Here is a 20,163-nt window from a genome sequence, read left to right on the forward strand (position 1 = left end):
AGAATAGATTGTACAATACAAAAAGAAATGATTAGATGAATGATTAATTTTTTTATTGAGAGATATGTGTTTGAAAATGTGGATAAAAAAATTATGCAATATTTTTAAACTATAAATGTAATTAACTTAGACAGTTATTTATAAATTTTAACTTATATTTATATTTCTTATCATTTGAGATCTGAAGATAATATTAAATTTAGTATAGTGACGCCCATCGTAATCCTGACTTTGACATTGGAAATGATGACTATAGTTTTGTTTTATGCGTTGGTTTCAACACTAAAGCTCCCATATATCATCTTCACCCATATTAATCCAAGCTTCAATCCCATCCCCACATTTTGTGCTCATCATTCTAACGACATTCTTGTACGGAACAGTTGCTGTGCATGCCAAAACAGGTTTTCCCCAACCGAAATCTACCTCGTATATTGGAAACCTGCACCAACTGCTAAATTTGCAGAACTCAGCTTCACCTTTGCAGAAAATTATTTTATGCCATTTACGGAGACGTTCCGAATGCCCTTTCCCGTTTTTCAAAGCTTCAACGTATTCCGCGTTGATTTCTCTTATGGAAGTTCTCAGTTGAAAAACCAGGTCGTCTTGGGCTGTCGACGACGACGGCGTTACTGTTGTTGCCAGGCTCCATAGGTTCCCGAACGTCGCGTACGGGAGCGGCGGATTCATCCTCGCTCGGAGGTTCACGGCGTGGGCGGCGGGGAACGTTTTCTTGACGGCATGGTGTTGGAGGTTTTTCTTACTCGTCTCCCTGAAATTAGCAATCATTATTACATTTCATCAAAAAAAAAAAAAGCAATCATTATTACATGGACTATGATTCATACAGCTTTGTGGATCATAAATAAAAATTACATTTTTAATATATTGAAAGTAAATCATTTTTGTACATAAAATATATTGTTTTAAAGTATATTATTTAAGTATTGTATTGAAAGTATATTAATTTATATATATACTATCAAATAATATATCTTTAGTATAAAAATAATATCCTTTTAATATATTTTTAAAAATGTATTTTATATTCATGATCAATACAGTTATATGGACTATGGTCCAGGCAATAATTTGTCCTGAAATTAGAAATGTAGTCCCACTCCCGGCGACTCTGCCGCCGCAGATTTCTTCAGAGCGGCCAGGTTTTCTTTGTCGAACACCACGCGCCTAGTGACGATCTTTTCCCTCGTCAAGCCCACGGTCGGCGAGAATCCAGACCCGGACAGATCCATCGTCGTTGGCGGGAAGAGAGACGTCACCAACCCGAAATTGGGCGGCGAGATCTCGCCGCCGCGGGCGGTGATGGCCCACGCATTCACGAAGTTGACCAAAGAGAGCCCATCGCCGATCTTGTGCGACATGCAAACCCCAACAGCAATTCCGCCGTCAACAAAATAATTTACTTGAACACCAAGCATTAACTCACTATCATCACCATTAGAAGGCTCTACGGGAAGAAACTTTTCCAATTCCTCCATTAATGGATTCTCAACCACATCTTTAAGGAAGCCATGAACGCGAGCTTCAACCCACAACGCTCCATCATCACTACAATCAACGAAATCATTTCCTTTGATCCGTCCAGCTAAGGGATAAAACATCGTCAAGACCTTCGATAAAGATTTCTTCAGCAGTTGTGATGAACGGCCATGATTATCTTCACCATTTATAGCGTGATTGAAGAAGAAGGTGAGAGGGATGAAAACGGGAGACGAGATTTGATCAAGAAAAGATAGTTTGAAGGTTTTGAGGTGAGGTGGAGTTGGTGATGCTGGCTTGATCATCATCTCTTTGGAAACTAATTCAACTTTTAACACCATCTTGAAAACTATATATGATATTGCTAACTTTCTTTGAATTAGTTTGAATATTGCTTTGATGTGTTTATATAGAGGAAGAGGTAATGATGAAAAGTAAGAGAACATACTAGTTAAGAAGATGGATGCATGATAATGTAGAAAGTGGGAAACAAAAGCAAAAGAAAGGGAAGAAGATAAAAAGATGGATGCATGCATGATGATGTAGAAAGTGGGAAACAAATTAAAAGCAAAAGATAAGGATAAAAATTATTGAGTACCACTTCCATGGCCAAAGAATGATGTATGTTTTCAATAGTTTAATCACAAGGATAAACCAAGAAAAAAGTGAAACAAAAGAACAAAACGTTAAAATTTTCACATAATTTGACAACTGCTTAGTATTTTGACTATATCTCAGCATAGTAATGTTCAAATTAAGAGATTAGTCTGCTATTGGAAAGAAGAATTCAAGAGATACAACTTCAATGAAGACCATAAATTTCAATTCTAAATGTAACTGGAAGGTAGCGTATGATCCAATGTTGACAATGAAAGGTTCTGGTGGCAGGTTGTTGAAGTGGAAAGCTCCATCACCTGGCCGGTTAAAGATGAACACGTATATTGCTATGGATATTCATCACAATATTATGGGGCTGGGCTGGGTGCTACGAGATCACCATGGTATGTTTCTAGCTGCAAAGGCGATGCAAATTAGTGGAAATTATAGTGTTCAAGAGGCCGAAGCGGTTTGTATTCGTGAAGCTTTGAGTTGGCTGAAAGGAACCGGGATGGGAGATGTAGATATTGAGACTGATTCTCAACTTGTTTATTATGCTTTATCTTCGAATCCTTTTATTTCTACTTTTGGTTTTCTGATTGATGATATTAAAGAAGTTGCATCTATGATTGAGGGTGTAGACTTCTGTTTTGTTAAGCCATCTGCGAATCGTGCTGCCCACATTGTTGCTCGGGAAGCCGTTTCTTTGACAGGTTGCGGGGAGTGGTTCGATCCTCCTCTTTATCTTGTTGATTGCCTTTTATCTGATTTAATGAATTAAGTTTTTTATCTCAAAAAAAAAATGTAAAATAGTCCAAGACAGCCTGAAAGTCGAAGTTGTGATAAATTTTTGACTCCGTCCCATTTTATGTGTCTGGTTCAATTAACAAGGTTTGACTAAAGTTATTTTTTATACAATTTTTCATAATATTAAGGTTAGTATTAGTATACAAAATTTATATAGATAGAAAGTACACTAAAAGTACACAAAAAATCAAATTTAAAAATAAATAAAAAATACTAAAGAAAATAAATAAAGGAGAAATAGTTGATTTTACCAGTGAACAGTAGGTAGGACATATAAATGAGACAGAGGGAGTAGTAAATCGTTGGTGCAACTTATAATTATGGGTATTTCATATTTAATTTTATTCAAACAAAATAAGTCTAATTGGATCACACAATATAATATAAAACAATATTATTGGTAGCACTGTAGTTTTAGCATGGGTGTGAAGCTCCCTGCTCCCATATATATATCATCATCTTCTTCACGGATGTTAATCCAAGCTTCAATCCCATCCCCACATTTGGTGCTCATGAATACAATGAAATTCTTGTAGGGAAAAGTTGTTGTGCATGCCCAAACTGGCTTTCCCCAACCGAAATCTACCTCGTATATTGGAAACCTGCACCAGCTAGTAAATTCCAAGAATTCAGCTTCCCCTTCGCCTCCGAAACGTTCATGCCATTTAAGGAGATGTTCCGAATGCCGTTTCTCGTTCTGCAAAGCTTCCGTGTATTCCGCGTTGATTTCCCTTATGGAAGTTCTCAGTTGAAACACCAGGTCGTCGTTTGGGCTTGTTTCCGACGCCGTTTCTGTAGTATTTGCCAGACTCCATAGGTTCCCGAACGTCGCGCCGGGGAGCGGCGGATTCATCCTCGCACGGAGGTTCACGTTGTGGGTGGCCCTGAACGTTTTCTTCGTGGAAGCTTGTCGGGATTTTTTCCTAATCGCTTCCCTGAAATTACATATGTCAATTATAGTGCAGCCTAAAATTAATTGGTATATATAGCTTAAATTGAATACTACATAGTTCAACATCCTCATGTAGCTAATGCTAGTGAAATACAAATTAAATATAAAGGGAGTAATGATCGAGGTTGAAGCTAACTAAGAGTAAATAATATGACTGGGAAGCTAACTAAAGGATGCACGACGAATCGGGAAGCTTAGGAGGGTCCGACCACATGAGGTCGGGAGGCTCCGGTTTGTACTGTACAAGTTAATTAAGAGTAGAAATTAACCTAGCCCCCTAACTCCTTTTAACATTACGTATATATGTATAGTTCTCTATTTATACTATGTGGCAATGTAACATAATAATGGTAAATACTGACATATCTGACGCATCAGCCATTGATTGGACACTTAGGTCTACATGTTCAAGCTGTTGAGGTGAGGGTGGAGTTGTGTTATTTAACATGATGATCAAAAGTACACTGTATGTTTAGGTCTAAAAAGTCTATTAATAAGTGTATTGATGATATAGAGGTGTAAGTGTATCCTTAAAGACATTATCATACCGGAAATGCTTCCACAAGAAGGCGGAGAGGGCCTCCACGCGAGTGGGGTCTCCCACCCCCGACGACTCTGCCGCCGCAGATTTCTTCAGAGCTGCCAGGTTTTCTTTGTCGAACACCACGCGCCTGGTGACGATCTTTTCCCTCGTCGTCATCCCCATGCTCGGCGAGAATCCAGACCCGGGCAGGTCCATCGTCGTTGCCGGGAAGAGATACGACCCCAACCCGAGATTGGGCGGCGAGATCCTTGCCGCGTCCCCTTCACGCGCGGTGACAGCCCATGCATTCACAAAGTTGACCACAGAGAGTGCATCGGCGATCTTGTGCGACACGCAAACCCCGACGGCTATTCCGCCGTCAACAAAATAATTTACTTGAACACCAAGCATTAACTCACTATCATCACCACTATAAGGCTCTAGGGGAACAAACTTTTCCAATTCCTCCATTAATGGATTTTCAACCACGTCTTTGAGGAAGCCATGAACGCGAGCTTCAACCCACAGCGCGCCCTCGTCACTACAATCAACGAACTCGTTTCCTTTGATCCGTCCAGCTAAGGGGTAAAACAGGGTCAAGACCTTCGATAAAGATTGCTTCAGCAATTGTGATGAACGGCCATGATCATCTGCAGGAGCAGCATGATGGAAGAAGAAGATGAGAGGGATGAAAAATGGCGGTGCGATTTGATCAAGAAAGGATAGTTTGAAGGTTTTGAGGTGAGGTGGAGTTGGTGATGATGGCTTTATCATCAACTCTTTGGAAAGGAATTCTACTTTCAACACCATCCTCAAAACTATTGTTTAGTTTGGTATACGTACAAATATGTGCCTCTTTATTGTGGTTATATATATATATATATATATATATATGTTCAAATGTGGCCGCCTCTTCTCGTGTGATCGGTGCGGTTCAAACCACTCAATGTTAAAAAATACACTACTCAATGTTAGAAAACGCACCACAATGAAAATACACAAAAACACCCTAAAACACACCACACACCCCAAAACAATGCCCCATAACTCCCTTGCCCCTAATGGTGCATTTGCTGACACTGTGTGATGTATATTTACAAACCCCTAATGGTGCATTTGCTGACACTGTGTGATGTATATTTACAAACCTAGTGGTGTGTTTTTTAGTGATGTGTACCTAACGGTGCATATTTGTGTGGTGCATTTTCTAACACTGAGTGGTGTATATCTGTATACATAGTGGTGAGGTTGCCCTGTTCACACGTTAAGACGCGACCACACCAGAACATGACCATATATATATATATATATATATATATATATATATATATATATATATATATATATATATATATATACCACTGGCCAGGTCTTAACCTGTACAGTCACACTATTAGATATGTAAAAATGCATTAATAATTTTAAAAAATGCACAACAATAAATGCGCACCACAAAACACAGTCCATACCAAAAAAGTCTACTATATCTCACCAAATCTAATATTTCACCGAGTATATTTCGTTACTTTTAAATAACTTTTGAATTAGATTTAAATTTAGAATAAATATAAACAATGACTAATTATTTAATTATGTGAACGTAGATGCTGGACTAAAATCCAAATATTCGATCTGATTTGGTTTCCAAATAAATTAATTTTCTTTATGGACTACAGTACATATTGGCTGGCTTGTGGCATGGGGATGTGTTATTGTAACTTTATTAATACACAAAAGATCACATGCAGGCACGCTAGTGAAATAAATATTTATTTGATTAATTAATTAATTACTTATTTATTTATTTATATAAAATGTTGTATTTATTTGAGGATGTGACACTTCTATCATGCATAATATATATATATTTTTTAAGTGGGATTAAAGTCTAGCAACTTTGGAGGGCCGTATCAATGGTTCGAGGCATAAAAAATTATTACATGTACCCTTACGTACTTTTTATTCTCAAACTTCCTTTTTTTTTTTTTTTGATGTAGATAATTTTTCTGAGACCCACAAAACAAAAATATTCTATTATTATTTGTTACATCATAAAATAAAAGTGAAAGAATAAAATTATAAAAAAAAAAAAAAACAAGAGTTCTTTACTGTATAGGAAGTTAGCACAAATTTCGATAACTACAATTTAAATTCAGTACATAATACAATAATAATGTCAGATAATTTAAAATAAAATTTAAAAGTGTTTATTATCCACTAGATTTATCTACATGAACGATTGTGATAGATTCTTAATTCTCTTATGGGCGCATATACTCATTTGATCCATTTCTTATATATCTAACGAATCATATGTCATACTCGTGGGTTCTTATAATATTAAAAAATTAAATACACACACACACATATGAATAAAAATTGAATAGATATAAACATTACAATAGCCCATAACTATTAAGAGTTAATTAGACGTTTAAAATGAAAACGAAATCAATAAATTACTCAAAATATTTTTTTTTTCATTTTCAACTCTTTAGCATTAATAAGTCATGCCAAACAGTTNATATATATATATATATATATATATATATATATATATATATATATATATATATATATATATATATACCACTGGCCAGGTCTTAACCTGTACAGTCACACTATTAGATATGTAAAAATGCATTAATAATTTTAAAAAATGCACAACAATAAATGCGCACCACAAAACACAGTCCATACCAAAAAAGTCTACTATATCTCACCAAATCTAATATTTCACCGAGTATATTTCGTTACTTTTAAATAACTTTTGAATTAGATTTAAATTTAGAATAAATATAAACAATGACTAATTATTTAATTATGTGAACGTAGATGCTGGACTAAAATCCAAATATTCGATCTGATTTGGTTTCCAAATAAATTAATTTTCTTTATGGACTACAGTACATATTGGCTGGCTTGTGGCATGGGGATGTGTTATTGTAACTTTATTAATACACAAAAGATCACATGCAGGCACGCTAGTGAAATAAATATTTATTTGATTAATTAATTAATTACTTATTTATTTATTTATATAAAATGTTGTATTTATTTGAGGATGTGACACTTCTATCATGCATAATATATATATATTTTTTAAGTGGGATTAAAGTCTAGCAACTTTGGAGGGCCGTATCAATGGTTCGAGGCATAAAAAATTATTACATGTACCCTTACGTACTTTTTATTCTCAAACTTCCTTTTTTTTTTTTTTTGATGTAGATAATTTTTCTGAGACCCACAAAACAAAAATATTCTATTATTATTTGTTACATCATAAAATAAAAGTGAAAGAATAAAATTATAAAAAAAAAAAAAAACAAGAGTTCTTTACTGTATAGGAAGTTAGCACAAATTTCGATAACTACAATTTAAATTCAGTACATAATACAATAATAATGTCAGATAATTTAAAATAAAATTTAAAAGTGTTTATTATCCACTAGATTTATCTACATGAACGATTGTGATAGATTCTTAATTCTCTTATGGGCGCATATACTCATTTGATCCATTTCTTATATATCTAACGAATCATATGTCATACTCGTGGGTTCTTATAATATTAAAAAATTAAATACACACACACACATATGAATAAAAATTGAATAGATATAAACATTACAATAGCCCATAACTATTAAGAGTTAATTAGACGTTTAAAATGAAAACGAAATCAATAAATTACTCAAAATATTTTTTTTTTCATTTTCAACTCTTTAGCATTAATAAGTCATGCCAAACAGTTGTTTACAAAACACTAATTTTAACTGTTTGACTTATCAAACAACTTAGCATTGCTTGGTAAGTCATTTATCAAATATCCTCGAGTATAGCCGTGACTATATGTTGAATTAATTTCTCATTACTCATCAAAGTTAATACGAAATACTTTTCACTTAGAGCAACCTTTACTAAGTTTGTGAGGCTATTGAATTAGTAAAGAAGTAATCAAAATATTCTATGTTAGTTCGACTCCTAGTGAGAGTGATGATATAACTACTATAAAATAAATAAGATAGCGGCTATACATAAAATAAATATTTATAACAAATAATATATAGTAAATCGTTGGTGCATCTTATAACTATGAGTATTTCATATTTAATATTTGTTCAAACAAACTAAGTTTAATTTGACCACAATATAACGTATGCACGGAACATTTAACAACACTCAATAGACAACGAATTTTAACAGTTGTCTTATATAGAAAAGATAGCGCTTAAAAATCATTGTCTATACGTGAGAGAGAATTGGTAGGAAAGTGGAAGATAGTTTGACTTTTATGTATACGATAATCAAAGGGAGTGGGAAAGCTGCAGTAATTCTTTGGAAAAGCCCGGTTCTCCTTGTCTTCGAGCTTTCATTCCTCAGTTCGTTCCTTCATATACCTCCCCACCAATAGATAGAGACAAATGGGAATAACCAAACCACGTCTACAAAATGCCAGTACCATGCAGCTGCTTCGAATACCACATATGATCGAGAAAAGAGTACCTATAATCACATGAAAACCATGAAAGCCAGTTGCTAAGAAAAAGGTAGAACCATAAATACTGATTTTAACAACACTCAATAAACAATGGTTTTTAACTGTTGTCTTTTCTATATAAGACAATGGTCAAAACCGTTGTCTTTTACACGAGACTTACAACAATAATATAATCAATAGAAGTTTTATCAAATAGAAAACAGATAAAAACCATTGTGTATGACCATTTTTCTTGTAGTACGTGTTGGTAGCACTATAGTTTTGGCCCGGGTGTCAAGCTCCCTACTCCCATATATATATCATCTTCTTCACCCATGTTAATCCAAGCTTCAATCCCATCCCCACATTTGGTGCTCATCAATATAATGAGATTCTTGTACGGAAAAGTTGTTGTGCACACCCAAACAGGCTTTCCCCAACCGAAATCTACCTCGTATATTGGAAACCCGCACGCGCTAGTAAATTCCAAGAACTCAGTTTCCCCTTCGCCGCTGAAACGTTCATGCCATTTACGGAGATGTTCCGAATGCCCTTTCCCGTTTTGCAAAGCTTCCACGTATTCCGCGTTGATTTCCCTTATGGAAGTTCTCAGTTGAAACACCAAGTCGTCGTCAGATTCCGACGGCTTTTCTGTAGTATTTGCCAGACTCCATAGGTTCCCGAACGTTGCATCCGAGAGTGGCGGATTCATCTTTGCACGGAGGTTCACGTTTTGGGTGGCCTGGAGCGTTTTCTTCACGGAACCGTGTTGGGATTTTTTTCTACTCGCCTCCCTGAAATTAGAGTGGTCAAGACATTTTATGTAAAATTTGAATGGAAAAAATCATGAGTCTTTTTAATTTTTAGTCTTAGGGGTATATTCAATCACGACTTTCATGAACTTTTAAATACTTTTATCAACTTTAAAAGTTTGGTGGTATTCAATTTAGACTTTTATAAACTCTTTAAAAGTCTACATGTATTCAATTCAAACTTTTCAAAACTCTTTAAAAGTATACAGGTATTCGATTCAGACTTTTATAGAGTTATTAAAAGTCTACTGGTATTCAAAAAGTTACTGACTTTCACAAACTCTGTCAGAATAGGATTTCTATAGACTTTCTCTTCATTAATATAAATAGATGAAATCCAACCCTCCGACCCCAAACTTTTCAACATTCTCTATAGACTTTTTTTTCTCTATCTAAACTAGGCAAATTTTTGATCAATTTTACGGTACGTTTCAAATCTTTCATAAATACGTTTTTTTTTATGTTCAAGCAAATTTTTTGTTGTCATCGCAACAAAATAATTACTGTGAACAGCAACAAGCTATTGCTGTTCGCAGCAAAAATATTTGCTGCAACCAGCAGCAAGTTGCTGCTGGTTGCAGAAAATTTTTTAATTTATAATTTTAAATTTTATTTAATTAATATGTTTATAATTTTATATAATAGTATATTTATTAATTATTAATATATATATATATATATATATATATATATATATATTGTATTAAGTTGAATTTTTTAAAAGATATTTATTGGTTCAGCATTAGTTGTTTCATTAGTTCAAGAAATATTTTCATTGGTTATATTTATAAAATTTGATTATATTTTCTTTATGAATAATATACTCTATTTTTATGACATCAGTATTTTTTTTTTTACAATGCACTAATTTATAGATAATATATTAATAGAAGTTATGGAATGTTTGTGAGGGTGTATTCAATTTATAGTTTTAATGACTTTTGTAAACTTTTTAATATGAAAAAGTTTTTAAAAGTTTATAAATGTTTGTTCTATGGATATTTATAAACTCTCACAAAGTTTATAAAAGTTTAAAAGATTCTAGAAAAGTTTACAAAAACTCACAAAAGTCAATTAAAATCCATCACTTTAAAAGTATTTAAAAGTTCATGAAAGTCGTGATTGAATACACCCCCCTTAGCTATGCAGAAATCACTAAGGGTGTGTTTGGAAAGCAGGAAAATGATTTTTGGAAAATGATTTCTGGAAAATGAGTAATTTTCCGGAAAATAGTTTGATTTTCTGTGTTTGGTTGCATCCTGAAAAACTGTCCTTTTGTGTTTGGTTCATTTTCCAGAAAATGAGTAGAATATAATTATATAATTTTTTATTGTATTTTAAATACAAAAAGATATAAAATAATAATATTTATATAAAAGAGAAAAGAAAAAAAAAAGAAAAAACAACGACGTCTCACGTCGCTCTGGCCGGAAACTAGAGCTCCGGCGGACTAGTTTTCGGTGGAAACCAGTCCGCCAGAACGAAGAGAGGGACGGCCCATTGGCCATCCCTAGCACGGGAGCGAATTGGAGCAATTTTCAGATTACGAAAAATGACTTCCGGACTTTTTGTCCGAAAGTTGTTTTTCGGAAAAAAACCTTCATTTTTTTTGGTCAACGGAAAATGATTTCTGTTGACCACATTTTCCAGGGGTTGCCAAACACCAAAAAGCCCGAAATATGATTTTCGGAAATCATTTTCTGGGTTACCAAACCCACCCTAAAATATTATTGAATAGAAGATATTTCAAGAAGCTCTACTTAGTACTAATGAAATACAAATTATATATAAGGGATGCCCGACTAAACGCTAAAGACATCATACCTGAAATGTTTCCACAGGAAGGCGGAGAGGGCCTCCACGCGAGTGGGGTTTCCCACTCTCGAAGACTCAGCCGCCGCAGATTTCTTCAGAGCTGTCAGGCTTTCTTTGTCGAACACCACGCGCCTGGTGACGATCTTTTCCCTCGTCGTCATGCCAAGGGTCGGCGAGAATCCAGACCCGGAAAGGTCCTTCGTCGTCGGCGGGAAGAGAGACGACACCAACCCGAAATTGGGCGGCGAGATCACCGCGGCGTCTCCTTCACGCGCGGTGACAGCCCATGCATTCACAAAGTTGACCACAGAGAGTGCATCGCCGATCTTGTGGGACATGCAAACCGCGACAGCTATTCCGCAGTCAAGAAAATAATTTACTTGAACACCAAGCATTAACTCTCTATCATCACCACTATAAGGCTCTAGGGGAAGAAACTTTTCCAATTCCTCCATTAATGGATTTTCAATCACATTTTTGAGGAAGCCATGAACGCGAGCTTCAACCCACAGCGCGCCCTCATCACTACAATCAATGAAATCGTTTCCTTTGATCCGTCCAGCTAAGGGATAAAACAGGGTCAACACCTTCGATAAAGATTGCTTCAGCAGTTGTGATGAACACTCATGATCATCATCTGTAGTAGCATGATGGAAGAAAAAGATGAAAGGGGCGAAAAAGGGTGGCGAGGTTTGATCAAGAAAGGATAGTTTGAGGGTTTTGAGGTGAGGTGGAGTTGGTGATGATTGCTTCATCATCCTCTCTTTGGAAAGTAATTCCACTTTCAACACCATCCTCAAAATTACTATATATGATTGTGCTAATTTTCTTTGTATGATTGATTGCTAGCTTGTTTAATTTGGTGCACAAATATATGCCGCTTTGTTGTGGTGTCTTGTGTTTATATAGAGTGAGTATGGAGAGGAAATAATGATATGATGATGCTGATGTTACAACCCGAAAAACTACTCTATGTTGAATTTGCCAGCATGAGCAGTTCAACTAGTCACAGGAAGTTTTGAAGTAAATATCAGAGATCGAGTCTCACTAGTAGTCGTGTGGGGTGGTATAGTAAGCCTATGTCTTCAGTTGAATTACCATCTTTATGGGAGCAAAATATTAAGTGAGAGGGCTACTTGTGCACAGTAAGTCCCTGTTCAGTTGAATTACCATAATTTACATCTTCCCAGATGCTTTGTCGGGGCGGGGTGTGGGGGCCCTTGGGGTTAGGAATTCAATCTTTTTGGGAGCAAAATAATAAGGGAGTAGGATAGAGCACGAGGAAGAAGAGATAGAATTATATATATTGCTTGGTGCGCCTTTTACAAAAAAGCAAAAATACTTTATATACTCTCAAAGTCATACTCCTAACTTTTACTCTCACTTGTGTTCAAATTTAATTAGAGGAAGAAAAAAATAAATGAATAAACCTCACGAGCCCTACTAAATTAAACAATCAAGGCATGCCATTTCATAGGGAGACTATCTTTATAAATAAATACATTTTTTTACAACATAAGGATAGCTAGTCAAATTAGGATTGGCTTGTTACTTGCTAACTACATTGAACAATGCATGAGGGCACGTGTTCAATTCCCACCATTATGAGTTAGCTTTTTTGGAACCGGCTAGTATTTGAACATTTATGTTTAATATGTACTAAGCATGAGTAAGCTCTTTTGGAACCCGTGTTCGATTCCTACCATCATGAATTGAGTTAACTCTTTTTGGAACTCACATGTTTTCGATTCCCACCATCACGAGTCAGCTCTTTCGATTCCCACCATCATGAGTTGAGTCAGCTCTTTTTGAAACTCACATGTGTTCGATTCCCACCATCAGAACTCTTTCAATTCCCATCATCATGAGTTGAGTTAGCTCTTTTTGAAACTCACATGTGTTCGATTCCCACCATCACGAATTAGCTCTTTTTGAAACTTGAAAATTGACTGTAGACCCTTGTCTCCTTCCTAACCAAGTACCTCATCTTGGAGATCCACTTTATTTCTTTTGTTCCATACCACTATAATACAGAATTTTTTTTTTCTTTTTGGAAATTAAAGTTTCCTAATTAGAGTTTTTTTTTTTTTTTTTTTTGGAAACTACTACACTCTATCTATCTGCAATGGCGTTTTGAGGGAATTGAACTTCTTCCATTTAAACTAAATTATACTCCGCTTGGAATTATGTTAGTATAATTATAGACCCTAATCTAGTGTCCCATTTATTTTTCATCCTGAAATTGATTAATTAAAATTGTTAAAAGTTTAACCTCTTTAAATCAAACTTTCACGATAATTTTGCTGTAATTGTACGTCGAAGAATAAAAGAGAGAAAAATAGGATGGGAAGAACACCGAAGAATGCAAGAACTACATTTCGCATGATGGTGATCGACTTGGAAGAAAAATATGAGAGGGATGGAAAGCCTAAGGGTGGTGAGATTTGATTAAAAAAAAAAAAGAAAAAAAAAGAAGATGTTTGAGGGTTTTGAGGCGATTATTGAAATATCTAACCGTTCATAGTTATATATATATATATATATAATATATATATATATATATATATATATATATATATATATATATATATATATATATAAAGGTACTTTTAATGGTGGTTAGAAAGTAATTAATCGAAATGTTAAATCACCCATAACGATTTGATTAAAAAAATATGTTTGAGGGTTTTGAGGTGATGATTCAAATTTCTAACCATTCATATAAAAAATTAAAATAAAATACATTTAATGGTTGTTAGAAAGTAATTGAAATGTTAAATCACCCATAAAAAAAGTGAAAAGTACAATTTTTTTAATGACAAAATTTGTAACAATTAATAATCGAGGGTAAGTATACATTGAGTAAATCCCACAAATGACTATAAGGAAGTAAATCAATCTAAGTTATTCATAGCGGACTCACTCAAACCAAACCAATAAGACTACTAAGTCACTCTCTTATAAATGCATAATTGTTTATATTTATACCTTACACAACCTTATTTTTCTTATGAAGTGTTACATTTGTGTCTAAAATGATCCTTATTTTCTTTATTTGATCAATTAGGAACAATTTATTATTTTTTAGTAAGAGTGAATGATTTTGAATTGGATGCATTAAGTGTACGTCCCAAGGTGAAGCTAAGAGGGTGGATAAAATAATTTCAAAGGGGCCAAAAAGTAATATTTTCAATGGTTTTTTATCATATGGACAAACCAAACCATGAACCATTGCTAGCTATTTCCTACTCTTTATATTCATATTTTTAGGTTAGATTAAGTGTAGATTTATGTTCATTATCATCTTTGAAGCTTGTTTTGAAGGATCTACGCTTGGATTTCTAGATTATATTTTACCGTCCAATTCAATAGAGAAGCTTTTGTTCCCTTTTATATCTCTTTATCTTACAAAGTTTATGCTTTACACTTACGCTTTTGTGTTCTTTATGTTATTGAATCATGAGTAGTTAGTTTATGTGCTTGAACTAGGGTTGTATTATTTATCTTGATGCTTAGTTTGTGCTTATTGCATAATGGGTAGAATTATAACCTAGAGTTCATGTGTTTGTGAAGGTGGTGTGAATATATATCTTGTTAATGTTTGATGTACACAATCATCAGCATGTTTTGGAGGATTTCTTGCCTCAATGAGAGTTAAGTGATGAATCCGAGCCACGTGACCTCTTGCATAAACTCAATTTCTTGCTATGAAAATGGAAAAATTGTGGGCTTTAGATGCTTGATGAACTTGGAATTGATAAGTCACGGGGGTGGGGCAATCCCTTGTTCTAATTCTTATTTCTTTGCTCATGGAAATTAAATGAACGACAAAACTCTCACTGGGAGTCAAACTTAGAATATTGTGATTACTTTTTTACTAATTCAACAGTCTCAAGAGCTTAGTTGAGGTTGCTGTTAGTGAAAAGTATTTAATTTCTTATTAACTTTGATGAGTAATGAGAAATTAATTCAACATATAGTCACGACTATACATAAAATAAATAAGATAGTGGCGCGCTATACATAAAATAATAAATATTTTTAACAAATCATATATAGTAAATGTTGGTGCATCTTATAATTATGAGTATTTCATATTTAATATTTATTCAAACAAACTAAGTTTTATTTGACCACAATATATAATGTATGCACACAACATTCAACAACACTTAGAGAACGGTTTTTAACCATTAGTTGTCTTATATAGAAAATATAACGGTTAAAAATCGCTCTCTGTCCACGTGACTTTTAACAATATTGGTTTTAACAACACTCAATAGACAACAGTCTTTAACTGTTGTCTTATATAGAAAAGACAACGGTTAAAAATCATTGTCTATGCGTGTGAGTTTTAACAACACTAGTTTTAACAACACTCAATATAATAGATAACTGTTTTTAACCTTTGTCTTTTTTATATGAGACAACGGTCAAAATTGTTATCTTTTCTATATAAGACAACGGTCAAAACTGTTGTCTTTTATGCGAGACTTACAACAATACTGGTATTAAAAATAGAAGTTTTACCGAATAGACAACGGATAAAAACCATTGTCTATGACCATTTTTCCTGCGTCGGTAGAACTATAGTTTTGGCGTGGGTGTCAAGCTCCCTGCTCCCATATATATATCATCTTCTTCACCCGTGTTAATCCAAGCTTCAATCCCATCCCCACATTTGGTGCTCATCAATATAACGAGATTCTTGTACGGAAAAGTTGTTATGCACGCCCAAACAGGCTTTCCCCAACCGAAATCTACCTCGTATATTGGAAACCTGCACACGCTTGTAAATTCCAAGAACTCAGCTTCCCCTTCGCCGCTGAAACGTTCATGCCATTTACGGAGATGTTCCGAATGCCCTTTCCCGTTTTGCAAAGCTTCCACGTATTCCGCGTTGATTTCCCTTATGGAAGTTCTCAGTTGAAACACCAGGTCGTCGTCTGTTTCCGACGGCTTTTCTGTAGTATTTGCCAGACTCCATAGGTTCCCGAACGTCGCATCCGGGAGCGGCGGATTCATCCTCGCACGGAGGTTCACGTTTTGAGTGGCCCGGAACGTTTTCTTCACGGAACCGTGTGGGGTTTTTTTCCTACTGGCCTCCCTGAAATTAGAGATTTCAAGGCATTTTATATATGAAGAAACTTACATGACAAGCACATTTTACTCAGATGGCGTGTAGTAACTCTAACTTATGTAAGGTCATAAGATCGAAATTCTGTGGTGGCGTTGTTGACTCTTTGTATACCAGATACAATGTATAGTGATCTATTTATATAGTAAGACTAAACCCTAAAGACATCATACCTGAAACGCTTCCACAGGAAGGCGGAGAGGGCCTCCACGCGAGTGGGGTTTCCCACTCTCGACGATTCTGCCGCCGCAGATTTCTTCAGAGCCGCCAGGTTTTGTTTGTCGAACACCACGCGCCTGGTGACGATCTTTTCCCTCGTCGTCATGCCAAGGGTCGACGAGAATCCAGACCCAGTCAGGTCCTCCGTCGTCGGCGGGAAGAGAGACGACACCAACCCGAAATTGGGCGGCGAGATCACCGCGGCGTCTCCTTCACGCGCGGTGACAGCCCATGCATTCACAAAGTTGACCACAGAGAATGCATCGCCGATCTTATGCGACACGCAAACCGCCACGCCTATTCCACCGTCAAGAAAATAATTTACTTGCACCGCAAGCATTAACTTACTATCATCTCCATTATGAGGCTCTAACGGAAGAAACTTCTCCAATTCCTCCATTAACGGATTTTCAACCACATCTTTGAGGAACCCATGAACGCGAGCCTCAACCCACAACGCGCCATCGTCACTACAATCAACGAAATCGTTTCCTTTGATCCGTCCAGCTAAGGGATAAAACAGGGTCAAGACCTTGGATAAAGATTGCTTCAGCAGCTGTGATGAACGGCCATGATCATCCGTAGTTCCATGATGGAAGAAAAAGATGAAAGGGGCGAAAAAGGGCGGCGAGGTTTGATCAAGAAAGGATAGTTTGAGGGTTTTGAGGTGAGGTGGAGTTGGTGATGATGGCTTGATCATCATCTCTTTGGAGAGTAATTCCAATTTCAACACCATCCTCAAAATTACTATATATTTTAGTACTAACTTTCTTTGTATGGTTGATTGGTACTAGGTAGATAGCTTAATTTGGTGCACAAATATATCCCGCTTTGTTGTGTTTATATAGAGTGAGTAGGGAGAGGTTCATCTTCATCATCCAAATCCGAGTCCTCCACACAATGCTTATGAACTATTTGTGTACTAAATCTATATTATTTAAATTAATGTATTTTCAGTATATATTCAAATAATTACTTTCTCTGATTACAAGAGATATTTTTAATATATTAAAAGTAATTATTTGTGTACCGGATTACATTATTTGATAATATACAAAATAATATAGTTTCAGTACTTAAATAATGTATTTTATATACATAAATATTGTGTTTATGATCCACATAATAATGACTCTTGTAGGCGGTTGCAATTGCATTTACTCCATAACTACCTGGTAATATAATGATAATTATTAATGAATGAAGTCTTCAGACGACATGGGAACAGCACGGAAATGAAGATTGTGGTTTTGGGTTTTGAGTTCCCATAGAGTTCTACTGCATGGACTCATATGTTCTATTCTATCACTTTTACTTCCTGATGTGACAAGATATGATAGGTTATCTCCATCGTGTATAGGTTCTAAAGAAAGTGTTAACATCAAACATTTGTGTGAAAGAGTAAAAATAGGAAGCAGAATTTGGGAGTCCAAGTAGTATTTTCCGTTCTCATATATCATCTTCACCCATGTTAACCCAAGCCTAGCTCATTCAATTCCCATCCCCAATTTTGGTGCTCATCAATATAATGAGATTCTTGTACGGAAAATTAAAGTTGTTGTGCATGCCCAAACATGCCTTCACCAACTGAAATCTACCGCGTATACTAAAACCTACGCCAGCTGTTTTTTTTTTTTTTTTTTTGAAAACCCTACACCAGCTGCTAAATAAAAATAAATTGAACAAATCAAGGTGTGAATTGAAACCTGGTCCATCTATATATGGTATAATGATTGCCAAAGCTGCTAGATTTTTCTCCCACTTTAAAAATATATATATATTTATCCATGATAGATCGAAACGTCACATGCTCAAATACAACATTTTATACAAAAATTAATTAATTAATTAATTAATTTTATTGTATCGGTTGTTGTTCACCAGCCTCCACTAGCATGCCTGCATGTGCTGGTTTGTCTGTAGTTGTGAGATTTCAATTTTTTTAATTTATATATTTAATTCTCGATGAAGCACGAGGGTTAGTTTTAACATTTAAATATAATATTAATAAAGTTACAATAATACATCCCCACAAGCCAGCTATGTAATGTAGTCCATAAAGAAAAAATAATTTATTTTGAAAAAAATCAGAATATTTGGATGTCAATCCAACATCCACGCTTCATCCTCATAATACATAAAACATTAAGTTTGGCCATGGCAAGTGTTGATTTTATCCTGGGTATCGAAGATAACAATGAAAACAAGTCTACTCTAAGCTATGATGTGCGTTTAGTTCTGTTTGTAGGCCACATTCTGAAAGTTTGGTCAAAGATACAAGATCATGTGTGTATTGTCATTACACAGAAGAATGAAGACGAAGACCTAGATCATTGATAAAGCTTCAAGCTCCTTTAAGAAACTTAGCTTCCAAGTTATGAAAAAGTCTGCGATTCAAGTTTTCTATAGCATAGCTAGAAAAGTTGTTTCTATGTCTGAATGTAAGCAATGATTTATCATTTTATTGATCATTGTTGTAAACATTTTGTGTTATGGTTTAATGAAATAGCTACGTTTAACCCAATGGGATAGCTTAAGTGGCAAGTGAGTTCTTATCTCTTTGTAGGGAAGAATTCTCGGAGAACCCGATTTAATTCTCACAAGTGATGATTCCCCCTGGGCCAACTCCGATACCTCTCGGAGCGAACGCGGGTGGATCCGGACCGTTAAACTGACGGAGAAAGACCCGGTGGATTTACCAAAAAAAAAGAAGAAGAAGCTATATTTACTATCAAAAAAAAAAAGAAACCAACATCCACGTTCACATATTAATCCATTAATTATAAGAAGCTTTGATTATGTTGAAATATGCTTTATAAGAACTCATTTGTTGCTATATTGTTGGTCAAACAATAATGAAGGATAAAAAAAGAAAAGGTGTTATGCGAAATTACCAAAACATCGCCTTTCCTTAAAATTGTCTTAAATGTTGTGATTCTAAATAGCATATATTATGCCACTAGACCTCGTGGTCTAGTGGCACCTGGTTGCACCCCCACATAGGGAGGGGTGATGGGTTCAAGTCTTAGTGGAGCCAATATTGGCTCATCGTGTTTTGTTTGGTTGGGCAAAAGAAAATAATAATAAATTAAATTTACATAATTTTTAAGTTGGTGTGTTTTATGTTGTGATTGATAGACAACTTCAAGAGTTAAATAATCGTTTCACTTAAACGAATACTAAATTGATTCTTTGTGTGGCATGCCTCAATATCCAATTGAGTCATTTGCAGTTTTTGAAAAGGAAATGTTTTTTCGAATGACTCAATTTTATCCTTTAAAGTTTTCACCCATGAATATTTTGACACTTGATAATCAACTT

General features: G+C 35.0%; 1 protein-coding gene across 2 annotated transcripts; it reads right to left on the reverse strand.

The window, feature by feature from the left end:
* Window positions 1–137: 137 nt before the first annotated feature.
* LOC115997127 (stemmadenine O-acetyltransferase-like) lies at window positions 138–17,779 on the reverse strand. Of its 2 annotated transcripts, none has more exons than XM_031236631.1 (2): window positions 16,797–17,746; window positions 138–772 (listed from the first exon to the last, which is right to left on the reverse strand). In XM_031236631.1, the coding sequence occupies exons 1-2, from the start codon at window positions 17,576–17,578 to the stop codon at window positions 283–285; spliced, it is 1,272 nt and encodes a 423-aa protein (XP_031092491.1). In that variant the 5' UTR covers window positions 17,579–17,746; the 3' UTR covers window positions 138–282. The 2 variants fall into 2 exon arrangements, with proteins under 2 accessions (XP_031092491.1, XP_031092490.1); XM_031236630.1 differs by lacking the exon at window positions 138–772 and adding an exon at window positions 15,568–16,593 and having other exon boundaries at window positions 16,797–17,779.
* Window positions 17,780–20,163: the final 2,384 nt, after the last annotated feature.

The sequence above is a fragment of the Ipomoea triloba genome, chromosome 11 (assembly GCF_003576645.1).
Source record: "Ipomoea triloba cultivar NCNSP0323 chromosome 11, ASM357664v1".
NCBI lineage: Eukaryota > Viridiplantae > Streptophyta > Magnoliopsida > Solanales > Convolvulaceae > Ipomoea > Ipomoea triloba.